Here is a 24,676-nt window from a genome sequence, read left to right as displayed (position 1 = left end):
AAACATCTTCTGTATTTTTGAACATATAAACATCCACATCATTTTATCAAAACAGTGATTTTGCTTTCATCTAGACAGTTTTTATTTCATATTAATACTCATAGCACACCGCATTGCACTCGTTCTTTTGTCCACACAAATAAGGTGGATCGCATTTTTCTGGCTTAATTTATATCGATATTGAACCAATCAGATTGTTTTCACTGTTTGATAGTTGTATGCCCAGTTTCCCTGACGCAGCGTTGGTGACACTGTGAAACGCTGGCCATCATCGGATTTAATAGTGGGCTTGCACATTGCCGTTTTAAACACTGTAGTTTTATTTTTGATTAATCAGTTTTGATAAAATGATGATGTAGATATTTATAAGTTCAAAAATACAGAAGTTTTTATGCCAGTGATTGAATGCAGCATGAGCACTGTTTTTCAGTGCTTTTTGAGCTTCTGAGGCAATTCCTTCTGTTTTGTTTTTCACATTTTTCATACAGAGTTTATAGATTTAGTTCTTTTGAACACAATTAAAGTGAAGTGTTATTATTATGTGTGAACATTGTCTAAGAATGCCAGGAAAAAAGGCTGCATCTGAAGAGACCCACCACTACAGAGCCATCTTTACCTGCTGAGGACTGGATGACATCCCTTCCTCCAGAAGGACCACCACAGGCTGTGAAGGAGCTGGACTCAGCTGATTCTCCACTTTTACAGATACTTGCTGTGAAGCTGCAGGTCCCTGCACTATCACTGCAGCAGTGGATGAATTATCACTGCTGTCTGCAGTCTGGCTGGAGGGCATTGTATAGATAAAATCTGAAGCCTGCGACAGTGATGAGGCAATGGGCTGGTCAGTTCCCACTACAAATGAGGTGATATCTGAAACCACAGGAGTGAGGGACTCCAGCTGGCTAGGTTGGCTTGTGCAAGTGGCATCACTGGTGGCCACAGAAGTGGTTGGAATTTGCTGGTCCCTACTAGGCTGTGATGCTGGACAGTCTTGGCTCTCCACGTGATGTACTTTTACCATCTCTAGTTTGGGGGATGAATGCAGTTCATCCACAATCTGGAAAACAGCCTCCAGGTTCACTTCAGTCTTTTTACCCTCCTCAGAGGCAGCACATGACCAGTTAGAAGGCAGAAACTCCACAGGATAGGAAGACTGTATAGGTGGACTCTGCAGAGACAAAACAGACCAGGGACCACTAGCTTTAACAAGAAAAAACACAGATACAGTATTGGATAGGGTTCATGAATTTTCAAAAGAATCATGCCAGTTAAAGATTTGAAACCTTGGAAAATTTAGCTGCTGAAATTGTGGGCATTCCCAGGGCAAGCTGTAGACCAGGGGAATAACTAAGTCAGCGAATGTTAATTTTCAGGTGGCTAACTCAAAGTGTATAAATTCCTGTTCTAAGGATAGCTGGCTAAGTTCAAACCCTGCAATCATCCCCTTGCCATATGATAGCAACCAAAAAAAAAAACCTCATCCCAGAACACAGAATCCCTTCTGTCCAAATCCCAAAGTCCTGAAGTCTGTAATGTCCTCCACATCCAGCAGGCATTCTCCCTCCCAACCCCCAGCAGCTCCAGACCTAAATCTGCCTTCATACACCACAACCCTCAACTGGGCATAAAGTACCCCACTTTGAGCTCCGATAATATCCCTCCACCATCCTCCATAGCAGCCCTAATGAGATTGCTGTTGATCAATAATGTTTTAATTAGAAGTAATTTATCTTGACAATTTTGTGCTTTCTTATAGGAGTCTTGACTTCTTACTAAGCATTTCAGTGAGCTGCTGTAAGCACACTAGTTTCCTGTGTAAAATGTTAGCACTTTGCCAGGAAGCTGGGTTCTTTTACAGACAAAGAAGGGCATTTTCGAAAGAAACGTCTAAATCAGAATTTGGACGTTATACAAAGACGTCCAAATTCCGAACAGGAAAGATCATTTTCGAAAAAGATAGACGTCTCTTTTGTATTTGAAAATACTATGGACGTCCTGTGATTTGGATGTCCTTTTTTTCGGTCCATTTTCGAACAAAAGACATCCAAATGCAAGATGTCCAATACAGAGGAGGAGTGGCTTAATGGTTAGTGCAGGAGGCTTTGATCCTGGCAACATGGGTTCAATTCCCACTGCTGCTCCTTGTGACTTTGGGCAAATCAAATGCACAAGGGGCATTTTTGGATATGACATCTAAGTCTGAATTTGGACGTTTTTTTGTAAAACGTCCACAATCAGAACAGGAAAGGTCATTTTCTACAAAAAAAAAAGATCTCTTTTCCATTTGAAAATGCTGTTTGGAAATATGTTTAGTGATTTGGATGTTTTATTTTTTGGTCCATTTTCAAATACATCCAAATGCAAAACGTACAAATTACACAAGAAAATCCACAATAAAGTGAAACCATTCACATGTTCTAAGTGTGGTAAAAGCTTTGGTTGTAATGTAAATCTCAAACTGCATCAGAAAGTCCACACGGGAGAGAAACCATTTGCATGTATAGAGTCTAGTAAAAGCTTTGGTCAGAAGGTAAACCTCACAATGCACCACAGACTACACACAGGAGTGAAACCATTTACATGTCCTGAGTGTGGTAAAAGCTTTGGTTGGAAAGAAAGCCTCACATGGCATCAGAGAATCCACACAGGGATGAAACCATTTACATGCACTGAGGAGGTAAAAGCTTCAGTTGCATTGGAGCAGGTAATTAGGGAATGTACATTCTTGCTATGAAGTATGGAAAAATAGCACTCTGGTACTTAGATATATGTAATGAGAACTCCTTTTCATCTATAGATCTGAATTCAAAGCCCAAATCTAATGATAAACAATAGACACAAGGCTCAGATGTTATTACAAAACAGAGAAAGCTTGGCATCAGGTAGAATAGTGGAAAAGTGACATCCCAGGAAAGCAATAGGGCATCCTTGGGGGAACTGCAGTGGACTTTATAAAATGCTCCCAGGTACACATCTGACGACTGTTCCCTTACCTTGTCTGCTGAGCCCCCCAAATCCCCCTCAAAACCCACTACCTCCAACTGTACAACACTACCATAGCCCTTACAGGTGAAGGGAGCACCAATATGTGGGAACAGTGGGTTTCTGGTGGGTTTTGGAGGGCTCATAGTTTCCTTCACAAGTGTAACAAGTAGGGGGAGGTAGAAGCCTGGGTTCACCTGTCTGCAGTGCACTGCACCACTACTAGGCTACTCCATGCTATTCTAATTGACCTGAGTATAACATCTGAGGCTGGCAAGTAATATTTTTAATCACAAGTTTTTGGGGTGGGAGGGGGATGGTGACCACTAGGGGAGTAAGGGGAGGTGATCCCTGAGTCCCTCCAGTGGTCATCTTGTCATTTGGGGCACCTCTTGTGTGGAGTAGAGGAGTAGCCTAGTGGTTAGTGCAGCAGACCTTGATCCTGGGGAAGCTATTCACTATAAAAACAGGTCTAGCTCAAAATGTCTACATTTTAGTCTTGGACATCTTTGTTTTGTTCCATTATTGCTGAAAGACCCAAGTCCCACCTTAACACGCCCCTGGCATGCTCCCTTGAGATTTGGACGTCCTTCTGACGGACTTCAGAGAAAGACGTCCAAAAAGAGGTTTCAATAATACTGATTTGGACGTTTCTGTGAGATAAACGTCCAAATGCTGACTTATGTCACTTTTTGGACATCTATCTCTTTTGAAAATGAGCCTGAAAGTAAACATTTAAGTAAAAGGTTATTGTCTGCTTCTTAAAATGAACAGCACATTTTAACAACATTATAGAGCCTGATTTGTAGGACATCTATGTGTGCCTATTTTATAACAGCCTATGCGCCTTTATAAAATAGTCACCCAGAACCAGACTTTGTAGCATTTAGATGCACACAATTATACCTGTTCCAATGTTCGTGTAAATGTGTGTACTCAACATATGTATTAAGGTGAAATTAGGCCTTACCTGCTAATTTTCTTTCCTCTAGATCCTCCAGACCGTTCAAGACGCTTGGGTTATGCACTCCTACCAGAAGAGGGAGACTGAGAGCACTAAAACTTCTTATACAAGTAGCCTGTACAGACCTTCTACTAACCAGTAAAACAGTAACAAACAGAGGAACAAAACACCTCCACCTAAACAAAACCACTGAATCCACACTCAGATCTCCTCCCCTTAAGACGGGGGAATTCAACTGCAGATGGGCACAAATGGTACCACAAACTGCCCTTAGTAAAACTCCAGGACCCAAATCACAGGAGCTACTAGAAATATCAGCAACTGAAGTCTAAAGAAAATATCATACTGAACTGTCCGATACACTGGGTGGGCTCTTGAACGGTCTGGAGGATCTAGAGGAAATAAAATTAGCAGGTAAGGCCTAATTTCACCTTCCTCAGCAATCCTCCAGACCGTTCAAGACGCTTGGGACGTACCAAAGCAGTAAACACATCTAAGGGTGGGACCTGCGAAGCCCAGAGGACAGGACTGCAGCTCCAAAACTGGCATCCTCCCTTGCCTGTACATCCACTCTGTAATGTCTGACAAAAGAAAGCAGGGAGGACCACACCGCCGTTCTACAAATGTCCACCAGTGGAACAAAACTACTCTCTGCCCAAGAAGCCGCCATCCCCCTAATGGAATGTGCCTTGAGCTCCACTGGCACCGTACAGCCATGCAATATGTAAGCCGAAGAGATGGCATCCTTCAACCACCGAGCTATAGATGCCTTAGAAGCAGCCGCTCCCTTCTTGGGCCCCCCATGAAGGACAAATAACCTGTCCGAAGACCTGAATTCCTCCGACCTGCACATGTAAACCTTCAACACTCTGCGCACATCCAATTTCGCCAAACGACGCTGAGAAGCATCCCCGTACGGTTCCCCCAAGACCAGCAACGAAATCACCTGATTGACATGAAAGGAGGATACCACCTTAGGCAAAAACAAAGGGACTGGACGCAGTGAAACCTTTTCCTTAGAAAACCACAGAAATGGAGGCCTACGTGAAAGAGCCTGAAGTTCCGAAATCCTGCGAGCCGACAATATAGCTACCAAAAAGACCACCTTCATAGTAAGGTCTTTTATCGAACAAGACTCCAAGGGCTCAAAAGGAGAACCTGCCAAAGAGTCAAGAACGATATTAAGATCCCACTGAGGAACTACTGGCCGCTGAGGAGGACGAAGCAACTTCACCCCCTCAAAAAACGGACACACATCTGGGGAAGACGCAATCGACCTGCCCTCCACCTTACCCCGAAAACACGCCAAGCAGCCAGCTGCACCTTCAAAGATGACAATGAAAGGCCCTTCTCAAACCATCCTGCAAGAAATCTAAAATGCATGACACAGAAGCTGTCGAAGGGACACACACCCGGTCCCCACACCAATCTTCAAATATGCACCACACACGCACATAGGCCAAAGACGTCGAACGTTTGCGAGACTGCAGCATCGTCTGAATCCCTGAGAAAACCCTTTCCTTCTCAACCGTTCCCTCTCAAGGGCCACACCGTAAGAGAGAACCGAGCCGGATCCGGCATGACAATTGGACCCTGACACAACAGCACTGAGCCCCCCAGCTGCAGAGGCTCGCCTTCTAACAGGCGCATCAGATCCCCGAACCACGGCCGACGCGGCCAATTTGGAGCCCCAACACCGGACCCGCATGACATTCTACCCTCTGTAGGACTTGACCTATCAAGGGCCACGGGGGAAACACGTACAGCACCACCCGCTGAGGCCACGGAAGGACCAACGCATCGATCCCTTCCGCTCGCGGGATACCGACACCGACTGAAATACCGAGGAACCTGAGCATTCTGTGCCGCGCCATTGAGATCCACTACTGGCATTCCCCACTTTAGAACTATCTGGTCGAACACCGACCGGTGCAGAGACCATTCTCCGGGGTCCAACATGTGTCTGCTTAGAAAATCCGCGTTCACGTTGTCCACCCCGGCCACGTGCGCCGCCGAAATCTGCACTAGATGCCTTTCCGCCCAACTCATGAGCAGAGCCGTCTCGATTGCCAACAGCGGACTCCTTGTACCGCCCTGCCGGTTGACATACGCTACCATTGTCGCGTTGTCGGACATGCCTCTTACCGCCTTTCCGACCACACTTGAGCGAAACACCAACAGAGCTAGCCGAATCGCCCTTGTCTCCAACCGGTTGATAGACCACTGAGCTTCTTCCGTCGACCACTGCCCCTGCGTGGACCGACCGAGACACTGAGCTCCCCAGCCCAGCAGACTGGCATCCGTTACCAGAATCACCCACTGAGGAGGTTCCAACGGCATGCCCTTTTTCATATGGGCCGAGCACAGCCACCACTGGAGACTGTGCCGAGGAGTCCCCCTCAATGGCAACCGCAACTCCAAACTGTGTACCTGGGGAGACCACCGGGACAACAGAGCCGACTGAAGCTGACGCATATGTGCCCTGGCCCATGGTACTACCTCTATCATCACTGCCATGAGGCCCAGAACCCGAAGGTACATTTGAACCGTCGGACTCTGAACGGACATTAACAGCCGGACCTGCTGCTGAAGAGAGGCGATCCGAGAATCCGGCAGAAAAACACGACCCACTGCCATGTCGAACCGCACTCCCAAGTACTCCAGACTCTCCGATTGGATCAACTGACTTTTGGACTACATTCACTACCCATCCGAGCGATTCCAGAAACGCGACCACCTGAGCCGTCGCCGCAACACTGTGAGCCGAGACTCACCCGGATCAGCCAGTCGTCCAGATACGCATGCACCAGAATTCCCTGCCTCCGCAAAGCTGCTGCTACCACCACCATTATCTTGGAGAAGGTGCGTGGAGCCGTTGCCAGACCAAAAGGCAGAGCACAGAACTGAAAGTGCCTCCCTAAAACAGCAAAACGAAGGAAACGCTGATGGGCCTCTCGAATTGGCACGTGCAGATACGCTTCCGTGAGATCCAGTGACATGAGAAATTCTCCCTGGCGAACAGCCACTTTGACCGAGCGCAGAGTCTTCATTCGGAAGGATGGCACATTGACCCTCTTGAGATCTAAAATGGGTCGAAACTGGTCCTCCTTCTTTAGCACCACAAAGTAAATGGAATAACAACCCATTCCCTGCTCGTGCCGAGGAATGGGTACCACAGCTCCCAACTGGATTAAGCAACCCAGAGTCTCTTGAATAGCCTTTAACTTGACTCGAGAGTGATAAGGAGAGGGAAGATATGAAACAAAAAGTAGGAAAACGAATAAGGATACCAAAAAAATGCTTTATTATATAAAAAAAATGCTGTTGTGGCAAGGAGAGGGAAGAAACAGATCCGGCAGCGGGTGCTCGAACTCGAGAGCATAACCGTCACGAACGACCTCCAGCACCCACCGATCTGAAGTAATTTGGGTCCACCCCTGATAAAACAGACGAATTCGCGCCCGACCTTCACCAGAGGCTGGACCCGCACACCTTCATAAGGAGGACTTATTACCATTTCCGGCACCTCTGGAGGAGTCCCGACCTCCCTCAACGACCCCCTCGAAAGGACTGCTGTCCGCTGAAAAACTGGCTTTTAGAAGGAGATACAAATCTGCTCGGCCTGTACCGCCTCGCGTCCTTAAACCGACCTCTAGCCGAATCCCCTCGACTAGCCGACTTAGGCCGTAACTCCGGCAACCGTGAGACCTTGGTATCCCCAAGACCACTCATCAGTTTATCCAAGTGCTCTCCAAAAAACATAGAAACTTTGAAAGGTAGAGAACACAACTTTGCTTTAGAGTCCGCATCGGCCACCTAGCCCCTAAGCCAAAGAGCCCTGCGAACCGTCACCGCCAGAGCCATATTCTTAGCCAACGCCCTTAGCAAATTATAAAGGGTGTCCGCCAAAAACGAAGACCCCATCTCCAATTTGGCCAGCTCCTGACCCAAACCAGTCCTATCTAACGCAGGCTTATCCAAAAGCTTCTCCGCCCAACGGAAACAAGCTCTGGCTACCAAGCCCCCACACACAGAGGCTTGCAAGGCCAAAGCCAACAAATCAAAGCTGCGCTTCAGAAAGGACTCTAGCTTCCTATCCTGAGGCTGTACCGCCATCCACCGGAATGGCCATAGCCGTAGTAACCGCCGTAACCACCGCATCCACAGTAGGTGGTTTCACCAGGGCCAAATCTTCCGGAGGCAAGAGATACAGCCACGCCATAGCTCTAGACACCTTACAAGCAGCCTCCGGCACAGACCATTCCTGAAAAAACATGTTTCTAATGTCTGAATTCATGGGAAGGGAACGGAAGGCTCTCCGAATCCCCTTAACCAAGGGATCTACCTGGGGTCCCTCCGCAGAGGTAGTGGCCGCCGGAGCAAACTTCAAAGTAGAGATCACCTGATCAATGAGCTCTAATAACTCCTCCTTATGAAAAATGCGAACCACTGAAGAATCTTCCCCAGGCCTTAGCCCATCCTGATCCTCAGACTCATCTAAGAGATCCTCCTCTCCTGGGTCACTCCAAACCTCCAACCCAGGCAGAGAAAGTATTTCCATAGGCTCCGAAATATTCACCTGCGGGCGCTTAACTCCCATTGAGCTAGCAGCCTCCGGGGAACAATCAGCCTGAGAGGGGCCAGCTCTCCAGGCATTATACAGAGACCAAACAAACTCAGGAGGGAAACCAGACCCCCCCCCCCCCGACACTGCTGAAGCCCCAACAACACTTCCTGCAGTCTCCGCGACGGACCCCCCTCGCTCCCTCGGCGGCAGGTCCATCGCGTGATCTGCGGCTAAACAAGGTGTGCTTCCCGCCACACATGGGTCCCCCGGCGCCGGTACGGAATGCGAGGCCAAAATGGCTCCGTCAAAACGCACGTTTCCCGCCTAAATGGCCGCATTTCCCACCAAACCCGGCCCCGCCGTTGCCGGCCCGGAATGTGCAGTCAAATCGCCGCCCAACACCTCCGCCGACTCAGGGGAAAGCACAGGGGGCAAGAGCGCTGACAATGTAGGCTCCCCACAAAATTTACATTGGCCACCTTTCACTTCAACGCCACGCTTCGCGCAAAACCGACACCTCACCGGCTTAGACATAATGGCCGCGAACACAATAAAAACAAACAGTTGCTTTGTGCTCTGACAGACTAATAGGCAAAACCGCCTAAGGCAAGAACGCCCTTGAAGATGTTATATCTCTGGACTGCCACAAGAACGGCCAATATAGCCGCCTTTTAAAAACGTTTATTTTTTATTTATTTTTTAAACCTTGTTGCTGATGCGTAAACGCCTCAAGGGTACAGAACGAAGTCTGTAACCGAGATCAAGCAGTCCTCCAGAGGAAGAACACAGGGGGAGAGACCCCACAGGGAATAAGAAGCCCCTTAGGACTTACACCCTGTAATAGAGATCCAAGTGTGGGTTCTCTAACATTTACAACCCAACCTAGAAACCCCAAACGGGCCTACCAGATTGAGTACACTGCACAGGCTGCACACATCTACCCTCTGCTGAGACTGAGAAAATACTGGTTAGTAGAAGGTCTGCACAGGCTACTTGTATAAGAAGTTTTAGTGTTCTCAGTCTCCCTCTGCTGGTAGGAGTGCATAACCCAAGCGTCTTGAACGGTCTGCATATACATCACAACTCTACCTCTGTGCCCCTGGGAATGTCTAGAAATGGCACACAGATAATTTTTTCCAAGATTTTTTATTGGTTTTAATATAATGCAAACAGTACATAACAGTAACCAAAATGGTAAAATATACTAATACATAGTAGTGGAAAGTGTGCCAGTGAATTATACAAATATAATTATATTTTCAAGAAAGATATTTATATTCATCTATGTAGTTTCATAAGTAATGGAAGCAATTGGAGACCATACAATATTTGTTTTAATTATTGATCCAGTAAAACTGGCTGAGGCCAATTCAAGCTTGTGGTACATTAAAACAGATTGCCACCAAAAATGTTCATTAAGCATTGAAGGGGTTTTCCAGCTAGCTAGAATCATACGCTGCGCTATTGTAATTAATATATCAAATAGTTTGTAATTGTTAGGAGAGAAAGTGTAATCTGGAGAACAGGATTTCAGTATTATTAACGAAGAAGTTAATGGAATCTCAGATTCAAATATTTTGCAAATGGTACTCCATATTGCATTCCAAAATATTTGTATATGAGGGCAATCAAACAACATGTGCAGTAATGTTCCAGATGTTTCATTACAATGCCAGCACAGATTTGTGGGTGTTAGATGTGCAGAGTGTAATTTTCTCGGAGTCCACACAGATCTGTGATAAAGGAAATACATTGATTATAAAATGTTAGCAGATGGCAATGGTTTTATGAGAGAAAACTAAAGTTTATCTTTAGACTGTTCAGGAACTATAATATGTAAATCATTTTCTCAAATTTGTATAAGGGTGTTATATTTTTTTTTATACATTGAGGACAAGAATAATTTGTATAAAAGCGGATGCAACATGTCCTGTGGTAAGCAAAGTCTCAGAAAATTGAAAAATTGTGGGAACTGAACAAGAAAAAGACTTCTTTTTTTAAGTGATTTTATACAATGTGATAGTTGCAGCCATCTGTACTATTGTGAAGAAGGAATGTGAAATTTAGTTTGCAAATCTGTAAATGAGTTAATAGATTGTTCTTTGCTATTATATATATCTTTGAGGCACCAGATGTTACACTCAGACCATACTTTCCAATAAAAAGATTTGCTATTTATAAGGAAATCTGGATTATACCACAATGAGGAATGCATAGATTTATTTAGCGGATGTTCAAGAATACTATCTAGAAACAAAAGGCTTGTTTTGGTGTTAGTGATGATTAGATTCTCTTTTTGTGTTGCACTTAATGCAGATGTGAGAAGATAGGGAAGGAAAAAAGGTTTAACTATATTTTGTTCCAAAGATAGCCAAGCCGGAATATAATCAGTGTCAGAAGAAAACCAGTGACATCAGTATCTTGCTAAGGATGTAAAAGAATTGAAGCGGTTGCAAAGAAAGCTACGGAATGGTATGGGATTTGCATACAAGACGTATGAGGAGAGACTTGCTGAACTAAACCATGTATACTCTGGAGGAAAGGAGAAAACAGGGTGCTATGATACAGACGTTCAAATATTGGAAAATGGTATTAATCCCGCAAACGAACCTTTTTCCGGAGATGCGAAGGCGGTAGAACGAGAGGACATGAAATGGAGATTGAAGGGGTGGGCAGACTCAAGAAAATGTCTGGGAAGTATTTTTTCACGGAGAGAGTAGTGGATGCTTGAAATGCCCTCCCCGGGAGGTGGTGAAATGAAAACGGCAACGGAATTCAAACATGCGTGGATAAGCATAAAGGATCCTGTGCCGAAGGAAATGGATCCTCAGGAGATTAGTCGAGATCAGGTGGCAGAGCCGGTGGTGGGAGGCGGGCTGGCTGGTGGTTGGGAGGCAGGGATACTGCTGGGCAGACTTATACGGTCTGTGCCAGAGCCGGTGGTGGAGACGGGACTGGTGGTTGGGAGGCGGGGATAGTGCTGGGCAGACTTATACGGTCTGTGCCAGAGCCGGTGGCGGGAGGCGGGGCTGGTGGTTGGGAGGTGGGGATAGTGCTGGGCAGACTTATACGGTCTGTGCCAGAGCCGGTGGTTGGGAACGGGGCTGGTGGCTGGGAGGCGGGCATAGTGCTGGGCAGACTTATACAGTCTGTGCCCGAAGAGCACAGGTACAAATCAAAGTAGGGTACAAAAAGTAGCACATATGAGTATCTTCTTGGGCAGACTGGATGGACCGTGCAGGTCTTTTTCTGCCATCATCTACTATGTTACTATGTTACTATATCCTGCTGAGCATAAAAGGCTTTATGGTAAAGCATGAAGTCTGGAAAAAGTATACCAAATTTTTCTTTTGGAGCTCTCAGTTTTTTGAGTGAAATTCTGGGTTGTTTGGATTTCCATAAGAAGGAGGTTAGCAGTGTGTCAATTTGTTTGTAAAATGAAGGATGAAATAACATAGGTATCATGCTGAGGATATAATTGATTTTAGGCATTACCATCATTTTAATAGTTTCTATTCTTCCCCACCACAAAATATTTAAAGGATGCCATGAGAGAAGAAGACGTTTGAGAAAGGTCAACATGTTATCAGAATTGTATTGAATAGTGTCTTATATTGAGGAGTAAAGGTCGATATCAAAATACCTGATGGATTTACCAGACCAGGATAAATTGAAGGGACTTATCAAATCTTTGGACATAAGAATGTTGAGAGGGAGGACTTCAGATTTAGACTGGTTAATTTTATAGCCTGAGACAACTGAGATGCTACCTATAAGAGAAAGCAATGCCGGTATGGAAGTGGATGGATTGCTGATGTAAAGAAGAATGTCATCAGCATATGCTGATAATTTATATTGTTTACTTTTATGTGAGAAACCAGTAATGTCATTTTTTGTTTGAATTGCGATTAAGAGAGGCCAATTGACAGATGTGAAAAAATAAGGAGAAATTAGATCTTACCTGCTAATTTGCTTTCCTTTAGTCCCTTCGGACCAGGACCAGGATGGACTGATGGGAACTACCAAAGCAGTATTCTTAAGGGAGGGACCCGATGAAACCCGCTGAGAATACTTGAGTTGCAAAGACCGCCTCCTGGCGACAATGAACATGTAGTCTGTATTAATCAGACAACGAATGAAGCTAAGCCCATGATGCCACTTTACAAATGTGCATCGAGGGCAGTAAAAATCGGTCAGCCAAGGAACAAAATGTTTCTCAAATGTGCAATATGGTTTAACAGACTCTGGAACTGCTCTCCCGGAGAGAAGACCAATAGAAGATCTCATTTTCTTAATCCATTGAGATATAGTGGGTCAGAAACGACCAAACCCTTACGCCGACTAGCTAGAAGGACAAAAAGAGGATCCGAGCGCCGAAAATGCTCAATAGCTGCCAACTAGCATGTAACAGCTCTCTTAACATGTAAGAGCTCTCTTAATATTTAAAGAATTAATTTCCAGTGATCTTCCACGCCCGAAGAAGACCGTAGACCCGGAAGAAAAAACTGATTGGGAAAGATGAAAACGTGAAACTACAGTAGACAGAAAAGATGAAAACGTGAAACTACGGTAGACAGAAAAGAAGGAACCAGATGTAGAAGTACTCCAGACATAGACCTACTTGCTCCTTGGAAAAAATTCCAAAAAGAAAAAACAGAGACCTGCATGAAAGAAACTTGCAGCTCCGAAGCAATGGCTACTAAAAACACTGTCTCAAGAGAAAAAACCTTAATGGAAACAAGAAGAGAATAGCCCCAAAGGAGAATAAGATTGAGATTTCAAGATGAAAAAAGTTTCTCTCGGAATGTCAGGAGAAAGAGACCAAGTCCCTTGAGGAAAATGAGAGACCTCCAAAAAGACGGGACAAAATGTTTCCCGTATCCGACCTGAGAAACAGGAAAGAACTGCAACCTGCAGGAGAAGACAAAAGAGAGAAATGCTTTATGAAAACCAGCATGTGAACAACAAGCTTAAAAAAATATACACCAAGAACAAATATGAGAGAGAGAGAGAGAAAGAGAGAGAGATGGCTTGAGCGACGGAACCGCAGCATAGTAACAATTAGTGAAGCGGAAAATGCTCTTTTAGTTAATGAAGCCCTTAGAAGAGCTAAACCATAAGACAAAAAGAAGCCTGGTAAGGATGAAAGATCGGACCTATGGATAGAAGGTCCTTGTGAACAGTAAGATGTAGAGGAGACGCCGAGGAAGATGCTGAAGATCTGCTTACCAGGGGCGTATCTGCGTGGGGCCTCAGGGGCCTGGGCCCCCGCAGATTTCGCCCTGGACCCCCCTACCGCTGCCAACCCTCCCCCTCCGTTGCTGTCGCCTACCTTCGCTGGCGGGGGACCCCAACCCCCGCCAGCCGAGGTCCGCGACCTCCTGCCGCTGCCGGCTGCCTTTAAAAGAATTCCGTCAGCTGGCGGGGGACCCCCAACCCCCGCCAGCCAAGCCGAGGTCCTTTCATTTCTTCCACTAAAGCTGGCGCCGAAAGTTTCTTCTGAGTCTGACGTCGCTGCATGTTGTACGTGCAGGACGTCAGACTCAGAAACAGAATGAGCTTCATTCTGTTTCTGAGTCTGACGTCCTGCACGTACAACGTGCAGCAACGTCAGACTCAGAAGAAACTTTCGGCGCCAGCTTTAGTGGAAGAAATGAAAGGACCTCGGCTTGGCTGGCGGGGGTTGGGGGTCCCCCGCCAGCTGACGGAATTCTTTTACAGGCAGCCGGCAGCGGCAGGAGGACGCGGACCTCGGCTGGCGGGGGTTGGGGTCCCCGCCAGCGAAGGTAGGCGACAGCAACGGCGGGGGGAGGTTGGCAATGGCAGCGGCTGGGGGGAGGGGGATCGGCAATGGTGGCGGCGGGGGGGGGGGGCTATAATGTGCCCCCTCACTCTGGCCCTGGCCCCCCTACCGCCGCAGTTCAGATACGCCCCTGCTGCGTACCACGGCCGTCAGGCCCCATTTGGAGCTACCAGGACTACCGGACCCCCATGTGTCTCGATCTTATGTAAAAAATGACCCAAGAGAAGCTATGGAGGAAACACATAAAGAAGCCCGGAAAACCACTGCTTTAAGAGGACATCTACCTCTGCCGCTGTCGAGTCTTTTCGACGACAGAAGAAGTGAGGAACCTGTGAGGAGAGAGAGAGAGAGAGAGAGAGCAAAAAAGTTCTAGAACTGGAGTGCCCCAATGAGCTACTATCAGTTGAAAATGTTCAAGATCTGAGAATCCATTTTTTTTTTACTCCCGCCACAGGGAAGGCTGAAAATGGCAGTAAGGTGAATGTCTGCCTATGCCAAGAAACTCGCCGTCTGTTGTCTGAAGAGAAGGCTCTTCTTTCCTGATTGACGGATGACATAGGCCACTGCCATGGTATTGTCCAACAGAACTCTCCTCCTTGCTAGCCACTAGGGAACAAAACTCCTCCAGAGCTACACAAATTGCTAAATCGAAGGAATGGAAAATTGCCAAAGGAAACCACAGAACATGCGGTAGCCTGCCTAAACAATGGGCTCCCCATCCGCGGAGACTGACAACGATCGCTAAAAACTGTCCACTGTTTATACTGTAAAGGCATACCTGCAGTGAGATTCGACAACCTGAACCACCAGAACAGACTGCTGCACTGCTGGGAATGCAGAGACCACGTCAGTTGAAGGAATTCCGACCGAGAGGAATATGTGGATAGGAGAGCTGAAGGGATTCCGTCTGAGAAGAATATGTGGATAGGAGAGAAAATCAGAAAGACCTCCTGAAAGGTCTGTCCCAGGAAACTACCTCTATAGTTGCTGCCCTGGAACCAAACCTGAATGTAATGTCGAACATAAAGAACGCAACCTAGAAGTAATCCTTGAATCTGAGATCGCAGCTGGAGAACTGTGACCTGGGGAAGAACAAACCTATGACCGCACGCCGTGTCAAAGGTAACCCCTAAATAATCTAGAGACTGCAAAGTAATCAGATGGCTCTTGACCACTTTTACTAGCCAACCTAAGAACTGCAAAAAAATAAGGTACCACTGGGTCTGAGACCTGCCGACTCTCTTGATAAGAAGACTCCCTGAATAGCCAGTCATCTAGATACGGGAAACTAAAATTCCCTCTTTCCTGAAAGCCACTGCCACCAGTACCAAAACTTTGGAGAAAATGGGAGAGGCTGTAGCGAGACCAAACGGTAGGGGCCGAAACCGAAAAATGGTGTCCCAGAACCGCAAACCGCACAAATGTTTTAGAGACCGGTCCTATGCAGATAAACTTCCTTCAGATCGAATACCGTTAAAACAGTGTCCTGCACGAACCACCACTATGACGGATCGACACTTGTGACTTGGAAAGCGTGATTGACGGCCTTGCGATCCAAAATAGGTCGAAGGAACCTTCTCCTTCCTGGGAACTACAAAGCCAAAGGCATAACGACTATGCCCGTACTGTAAGAAGAGACTGGGCAAATAGCTTGAAGATCTGAGAGCCTCTGCCAAATGTCTCCTACCGCACCTGCAGTACAGTGATAGCAACATGTAACCTATAAAAAGACGTCTGAACGAAATTTGGCAAAGGCTAAGGCATAGCCTCCCCACTGGCCACAGGAAAAATAGACCCTCCTGAGCTGCAGAAAGCATAAACAGGAGTCCTAAACTACAAAGCCTCACATTATACCATTAGGTCCTAGGCTACTGGCCACATAGGAACAGATAGCGAAGTATACAAAGGATGTCATCTACATATTGTTTCCTCACCTGAAACCAGAGAGGTGGGAAGAACAAAAAAAAAAATGAAACATGTACACATAAAAAATATGTGATACAGGAAAAAGAATAGAATTGCCAGAATTGGCTATAGCCCCTCGATAAAATACCAACCGCTGCAGTTGCACAATATTGTTATTTATACCATTTATACTATTGAAAAAATTCATATGAAGCAGAAACTGCCTGTGGCTGTTACTGCTGCAAGGATATTCCCAGTGGCTTTTGTCCTTTTTTTTCTTCAAATCTGGCTACTGTTACCACTCTTATGATGCCTGGTCCCCCTTTCAGTGGTGGGCCTGGACTGCTCCTGCTTAGCTTGCCACTTGTGTCATCTGGGATGCACACCTGCACCACACTGCAGCTGCCTTTTTTTTTTTACAGAAACTGCAGCTAAAAGAATGCCTGACTGTCACCATGCCTAAGGAAAAAAGCGGATACCTAACGTATGGGTAGAAATCCTGACATGTGAAACAGAAACATATTGTGAAGGAGGCCCTCACTGTGCACTACCTACTCACATACAAAGTCAAACAGGCTGTCCAAATGCAATATATATAGATATTGGAGCCAAGACATACAGGTATCTCCTAAAGGGGCGACCTAACATTAAATGCATAAGGGGCAAGCAAATGAGTCTTTATGTAACATACAGCATAGAGCCTAATAGACCCGTGGCCTGATCCTGGGTTAAGAAAGCCTTTACTTATGGATCTGAACTTATGGGTGTGAACCAACAGATCCCCTGAAGGAGGAAAGATTTAAATGGCTCGTATGAAAAACACAGCCCCAAGACCAGATTTGCTGATATAAAAAGGCTGGCATCTCTGGAGGCAAACTCAGGGGAAAATACCGTGTCTTGAGAGCCTCCAGACTGCCCAAGAAACACTGGCTCCGGTTCCTTGCGCAAAGCTGAGATTCAAAGATTTCCCTCGGTGAAAACACTACAGCTGCAGAGAAAAAATGGCGGCCGTTCGAGCAAAAATAAAAGAAGCAAGGAGGACCGAAACCGATATGGAAGACACTGAAAAAGATACGAGGGAGCAGCAAACCAAGATGGAAGAGAAACGCCTGCTAAAATCCTGCGCCGTAGAGGAGTAACACGAGCTTAGGGCACTGACGCTCCGGCGCCAAGAAAAAAACCAACGGGTATGTCTGACCGCCATAACGCAGCACCCTCTGCCCTGAAAAGCACCGCTTCGCGCCTTTTTTTTTTTTTAAAACAACCCCCGTTGCCAAAACACGAGGAAATGGAGCAAGGAAATGAAAAAAAAAAAACAAATATGAAAACCGCTCACTGAAGCCACGGGCACTGAAATAATTATCTATTTGTTTTCTTGCAGTCCACAAGAGCCATAGAGCACAACTGAGCTGACTGCTCGTTAGAACTGTGGGGGAAAGAAAAAAAGACATTTCCGTGTAATGTTCTTTATTTCCTATATTACTTTGTTTAAAAGTAATAATGGCTGCCTCTCCCAAAGGCAGTACACCTTTCTAGTGAAAGGGTAGCCCTTCCCAACTGAGCAAGGGAGATGGGGAGGAAGGGGGAGGGACTCGGGACACCCGAGTTTAACACCCCAGAGGCTGTCAAAGAAAGAAAAAGAAAAGAAAAGAAACTCTGTCAAGCCTCTAATTGAGATTCCAGGCACAGAAGAACTATTATAAATATCTCTAATATCTTAAAGAGAAAAAGAGAGAGAGAGACTAATGGGCTCACCTCCTGCCTGTTGGAGACTGAGAAAATACTGAGGCTAGGGTCATATGGCCAGGGCTCTCATTGGCTCTTTAGTCTTAGAATTTTCTCAGTCTCCACCTGCTGGTAGGCGTACACAACCCATCAGTCCAATCCTGGTCCGGTCTGGAGGGACGCTAAGGAACCTTGAGTTATCTGTAATGAGCCTATTCGGCATAAAACCCACAGATAATTATTTATTGGGATTTATGAATCACCTGTTACAGAGGACTTTTTCTTTTATTTGGCACACAGATACTAGGAAGTGCCTGTAGTAATGTAACCAGTTTTTATTTGAAACTTGACTGTTCTGGGCTCTGATTAGCCTGGAGTTTTAAAAATTACCCAGCAGTGGCTGGCTGTTGCTTCAGTGTTAGAAGGGAAGAAGAGGATGACAGATCTCTTTGCTAAGGCTCTGTGAGCAATTATATGTCCTGATCTTCCCAGGTACTGTTTAGACAGTATACAGATGTTTAGTTAATTTTCTAATTGATCCATTTTTCAGTTACTTGTTACTGTTTGCACATTTTTGTCCACTGTTCAATATTTTTATGAGAATAAACACGTTTGTTTGTTCTGCCTGTCTGGACTGATAAAGAATCTTGGTGGTTTGTGTATTGGGTCTGTAAGTACTTTATGGGAACTGACGAACCAAAAGGAGTGTGGCCTCGGTAACCTAGAAATTGCTGGGGATAATTCAGGAGCGGGAGACTCACCCAGAGGCAGTTGTGACCCAGTCAGAAGAAGGAGGGTGCTAGTGTAGAGCACAAGCAGCAGGTGCATGCAGACCAGAGCTGTGCTGGGAACAGACCCTCTGAGTGGCCGTGGGGTAACCCCAGGTGGGTGGCTAGGCGTTTCATCACAGCCCTTTGTCCTTCTTTTTTAGCGGCAGCGTGGTGGGATTGTCAGGCTCAGTGTGTGGCATAACAGTCGCCATCCACTGAGTGTTTAGAGTCTTTTTTTAATCTGTAACCTCTAGACACAGAGCACAGTGAACAAGTACAGCAATGACAGGGTCCTTTCTTGTTCAGATTCTTTTTTTTGGTAGTGTTAGGAGATTAGCAGTGTAATGATGGCAACTGGCAACGGCCAGCAGGCACTGGACATGCCTGTTCTAACACAAGAGCAACTGGATGGGCTTAGCGAGGAGGAGACACAGGACTGGCCTGCGCAGAGTTCTCCTAAGAGGAGACCAGACTCCTTGTGGACAATGGCTCATGTGTTGGCAGGGCTAGATGCCACACCAGCTGAGATTCGGAAGATCAACATGATAGAGCAAGAGGCTAGATCACCTGCAGCGTGAGGAACAGGAAGAGCAACAGCTGCATGAGGAGTGGGAGTTCCAGCTGCAGAAATTAAAGATGGAGATGAAAATGGCTCACATCCAAAGCTCCAGCCCAACCCCTGTGCCAAGGCAGGATCCACAGCTCGGATCGGGCCCAACTTGTTTTCGCAATTTGATGATACCAGAGGTGACATAGATGGATATCTAACTGCCTTTGAAAACATTTTCCGCCTCAATGAGATTCCTCAGAAGGATCTGGGAGGAAAGCTCACTGGTAGAGCATGTCAGGTTTTCAAAGCAGCAAGTAGGTTTGTGAGCCTTTGGGCCGCTGCCAAGGAGCGGCAGTGGCAGGCAAAACCACCCCAACCAGCACTGGGCTAACACACACACAAAGCAGGGACTGCAGACAGGGATAAGCAAAGCAGGAACACACTGGACAAGAACACTTGGACTGGAACACAGGACTGGAGCAAGGCTTCACCTGCACTTGACCACCCTTCCCCAAAAGTTGAGCCCCTGGGTGCAGTCGGCCGGCAGGACTTACCGGACTGGGCAGGAACTGGATACCAGCACGAAACACACAACAGAGTCAAGACTACAAGCTGCCAGGCAGCCACTAAGACAGAAACACAGACAGGAGGGAGTCAGGACTAAAAGCTGCCAAGCAGCCACTAATAAAGAACACAGACACAAGACAAGGAAATGCTGACCAGAAACAAGACTAGGAACTAAACAATAAAACCAAAGCTCACTACACACAAACAAACAAGAACCAGGCAAGAACTCAGAATAAAACTAGACTAGGCAGAAGTGCACAGAGCACACCCACATACCAGGGACCTTAGACAAAGCAAAGGCAAACACAGAAGTTTCTAGGTGATTAATAAAGCCCATCAGCACCTGAGGCTCACTGCAGCAATCTCAAGGCAACTACGGGTGCTGCTCAGGCACAAACAAGAAAGACAAGTCTGGCAGCCTGGAAGATCCGGACCGGACTGAGCTGAAGCCTGGAACGGGTAGGGACAGCAAGACAGTCTATGGCAGCCACCGGTTCTGGCCACCAGAGGGCGAGGGGAGCACAATCCAAGAAGCAGGCAGAAAGCATACTGAAGCACAGAGTGGCTCAACATACACAGGTGCAGCACAGTGGAGAAATCAGAGCCATGCTGGAAGCAGCCAGCACACAGATACAGAGACAAAGCTAACTCAGGAAGAACAGACAAAAGCCAGCTTAGAAGCTGACCGCCAGAAATAAGGTAAGCCTGAGAGGGGTCACGACCACAGATGTGACAGAGCATTTGAGGCATTCCAAGGACTGTCCATGGAGACGTGCTCCCAGTTTGAGGAGGTGAACAAAGCTTTGCTGAACCATTATGCTATTACCCCTGAGACCTACAGACTAAAGTTCCGGACTTTGCAAAAGGGGGCAGATGATACTATCAGCAAGTTTGTGATTCAGCTAAGATACCAGCATCAGTGGTGGCTCAGTGGAGCTGAAGTTAAAACCCTGGAGGACTGCCAAAACCTGATGGTCCTGGAGCAGTTTCTGCAGCGTTGTCATCCAGAGGTGAGAGAACATATTCAAGATCAGCAGCCCCATACTCCAGAGAAGATGGCTCAGTTGGTTGACATCTTTATGGCTAACTGTCCCTGGGTGGCAAAGAGAAACCATTCTTATCCGCAGCAGCTGGGATCTAAGGGCAGCTAAGCCAAATATCTCTGCAACCTCAGAGACTGACAGCAAACCCTCCAGTGTTCACCAAAAACCTAAAGACTTTAGGCATGAACGTCCATGTAACAGTTCTAGATCCTGAGCCAGTCCACCTTAGGAGTCAGCACTCAAGAAAAAGATCTAGGTCTCACTGTAGACAATATGCTGAAATCTTCTGCTCAGTGTGCAGTGACAAAAAAAGAAAACAGTATGCTAGGAATTATTAGGAAAGGAATGCAAAGTAAGACCAAGAATATTATGATGTCTCTGTATTGCTCCATGGTGTGACCTCACCCTGACTACTGTGTTCTATTCTGATTATCATATCTAAAAAATGATATAGTGGAATTAGAAAAAGTTCAAAGAAGAGTGATCAAAATGATAAAGAGGATGGAATGCCTCTCATATGAGGACAGGCTAAAGAGGTTAGGGCTTTTCAGCTTGGAAAAGAAACAGCTGAGGGGGATATGATTGAGGTCTACAAAATCCTGAGTGGAGTAGAACAGGTAAAAGTGAATCGATTTTTTACTCTTTCAAAAAGTACAAAGACCAGGGAACACTCAATGAAATAACATGGAAATACTTATAAAACAAACAGGAGGAAATATATTTTCACTCAACGAATAGTTAAGCTCTGGAACTCAGCGGTTAGCGTATCTATGTTTAAAAAAGGTTTAGACAATTTCCTGGAGGAAAAGTCTTAGTCTGTTATTGAGATGGGCATGGGGGAAGCCACTGCTTGCCCTGGCATTGGTAGCATGGAATGTTGCTACTAATTGGGTTTCTGTCAGGTACTTATGACCTTGATTGGCCACTGTTGGAAACAGGATTCTGGGCTAGATGGATCATTGGACTGACCCAGTATGGCTATTCTTGTGTTCTTATGAGATGTGAACATTACTGATGAAGCTCTCCAATGGTTTCATTCATGTTTAACTGAACACTCTTATATTAATTATTACTCTAGTGTATCTGGGTTTAAAAGCGGTTTGGAGAAGTTCCTAGAGGAAAAAGTCCATAGTGTGTTATTGAGATAGACTTGGGGGAAGCCACTGCTTGCCCCGGGATTAGCAGCTTGGATTGTTGCTACTAATTGGGTTTCTGCCACTGTGAGAAGCAGGATTGGGCTACATGGACCATTGGTCTGACCCACTGTGGCTATTCTTATGTTTTATGGCTTGAAAGACATATTTGTTTCTTGGCTTGCTAGAAATTGCCAGGTCTAGCATCTTAGAAATCTGAACAAGAAACTGGAGATAGGAGTATTCTTCTGGGTGCTCCTGGATAGGCTACTCGGCTCTGGGCCATAGGAAGGGGAATGGCCTTCTCCTCCATGTCAGAACAGGCTTATGAGGAGCCTGAGTGCAGCAACACTGCCTATTGGTCCGATTAGGAGAGATGGACACAGAGCTCATTCCAATTTCAGTTGGGGAATATGAGGGTGGAAGGTCTGGCCGCCATAACCCTGCAAGCAGAGACTGGATGTGGAGAGTACCACTGGCTCCTTTGGGGACTCAGGGGAGTGATATCTGGAGAAGGATGTGGTGAGTGGAGGAGTGAGGCACTATCCAGCATAAACCTTTGGAGTAAGTGCAGATAAATTATGGGTGGAAGTAATAGCTTCAGTAGTTAAGTTTCTGGAATTGCTGCTGAAGATGTTATTTTTGGTGGCAGGGCTCCAGAAGAGAAGAAAGCGCCAGGACCTGTCCACCTTTCCTCTCTGTGGAGAATCAGAGAGGACAGCTGTTCTGCAAGTGGTTGGGCTTGGTCTTTGTGCTTCCTAGGGTCCTTACTTTTGCCCTTGTGCTCAGATTTCCCTGCAGTGGCCCGATGTGACAGCAGAGCGTCAAATCATTTACTTTCACTTCTACTAGCCCCCATCTTTTGTGAAGGTGCCATTAACAAGGGGAGTACTGTGATCTTTGAAGAGCATATTTCAGTCCACTCCTTGGTCTGCGACATTGTCTGAGGTCTGTTGGCTGTACTTCTCTCCATCCCCACAAACTAATGGTCACTAAAGCTTTGGTCATGTTCGGGTGAGCAGTGTTAAAGCTAGGGCCTGGGGGATGGAGCAGTTGATATGGCTGAAGGAGAAGGAGCTGCCATACAATGAAGGGTTTGTAGCAGGGAGCACGGTGAAAGACAACTTCTTCAAAGTTTGGACAAGTGGGCATTTTCTCTGTAAGATGTTTTCCTGTCAAGTTTTTTGTTGTTGTTTTGGTTTATTTTTGTCAGGAGAGAAACAGGAGAGATGAGTGTAACCAGGATGTCACCATCCAGGAAAAGGATCTAGGTGCCGTTGTTGATGGGGGGATATGATTGAGGTCTATAAAATCCTGAGTGGTGTAGAACAGGTAAAAGAATACATTTTTCACTCCTTCAAAAAGTACAAAGACTAGGGGTCACTCGCTGAAATTACATGGAAATTACATGGAAATATTTAAACCCAGATATGCTGTTACCACATCCTCCGGCAGCGAGTTCCAGAGCTTAACTATTCTTTTAGTGAAAAAATATTTCCTCCTATTTGTTTTAAGTTAAGCTCTGGAACTCGCTGCCAGAGGATGTGGTAACAGCGGTTAGTGTATCTGGGTTTTAAAAAGATTTGGACAATTTCCTGGAGGAAAAGTCTTAGTCTGTTATTGAGATGGGCATGGGGGAAGCCACTGCTTGCCCTGGCATTGGTAGCATGGAATGTTGCTACTAATTGGGTTTCTGTCAGGTACTTGTGACCTTGATTGGCCACTGTTGGAAAATGGATACTGGGCTAGATGGACAATTGGTCTGACCTAGTATGGCTGTTCTTAACCCTTTGCTCAGTGTGCAGCAGTAGCTAAGAAAGCAAATATAATGTTAGGAATTATTCAGAAGGGAATGGAACAAAGTTGAGAGTACTATAATTCGTTTGTATCGTTTCATGGTGTGACCGCACCTTGAATAGTGTATGTAATTTTGCTCACTGCATCTCAAAGAAGATATAGCGTAATGAGAAAAGATACAGAGAAGGGAGACAAAAATGATAAGGGGTTGGACGACTTCCCTACAAGGAAAGGGCTAAAGAGGCTAGGGCTCTTTAGCTTGAAGAAACAGCTGTTCGGAGATATGATAAGAGGTCTATAAAATATTGAGTGGAGTGGAATGGGTAGACAAGAATCTTTTCTTTACTCTTTCAAAAAATACAAAGACTAAGGGGCATGCAATGAAGATACTAATACACAATGCATAAAGCTTACCATGTTTGGAACGTCCAATTTTGACCGCTTCAATCCAGTTTAGTGTGCATGTTATTCAGCGAGTAATGCACAAAGGGATCCTGCATGGATCTTAAATTTCACGGTAGCAGCCAACAAGAATCATATGCAAATGTATTCCCAGCGATGCACAGCTGTTTCCGGGGGATGCACCGAAAACAGCACCTACCTTTAACAAGGAAATTTTTCAAGGTCAGGATCTGTCGTAGCATGATGGTGGTTTATTGGCATATCAGTCTGCTGTCATATTTAAATAGTATTTGCACGTGTGTCTGTCCAACACTGTGAAGAAGTTGTCTTAGAATAAAAACGCACATTGTGGAGGCATGCCCACAGCACCCGTGGTTTTGAAAAAAAGCTACACGTGGCTTTCATATATAAACCCCCTGAGGCATGAAAGTTCGCGTGGAATCCCACAAAAAGAAGCTTTCACGGCCC

At 45.9% G+C, this 24,676-nt stretch overlaps 1 protein-coding gene across 1 annotated transcript in view; it reads right to left on the bottom strand.

Annotated features, from left to right (window-relative positions):
• The window catches only part of HSF5 (heat shock transcription factor 5), a 93,527-nt gene that overhangs the window by 38,009 nt on the left and 30,842 nt on the right, over window positions 1–24,676 (bottom strand). The window contains exon 4 of the mRNA XM_030185991.1: window positions 617–1,168. Coding sequence (XP_030041851.1) covers window positions 617–1,168 — 552 coding nt within the window. The remainder of the gene's footprint in view (window positions 1–616; window positions 1,169–24,676) is intronic.

This window comes from Microcaecilia unicolor, chromosome 13 (assembly GCF_901765095.1).
Source record: "Microcaecilia unicolor chromosome 13, aMicUni1.1, whole genome shotgun sequence".
NCBI lineage: Eukaryota > Metazoa > Chordata > Amphibia > Gymnophiona > Siphonopidae > Microcaecilia > Microcaecilia unicolor.
The sequence above is the reverse complement of the archived record's forward strand: the minus strand, read 5'-3'. Positions and strand labels throughout refer to the sequence as shown.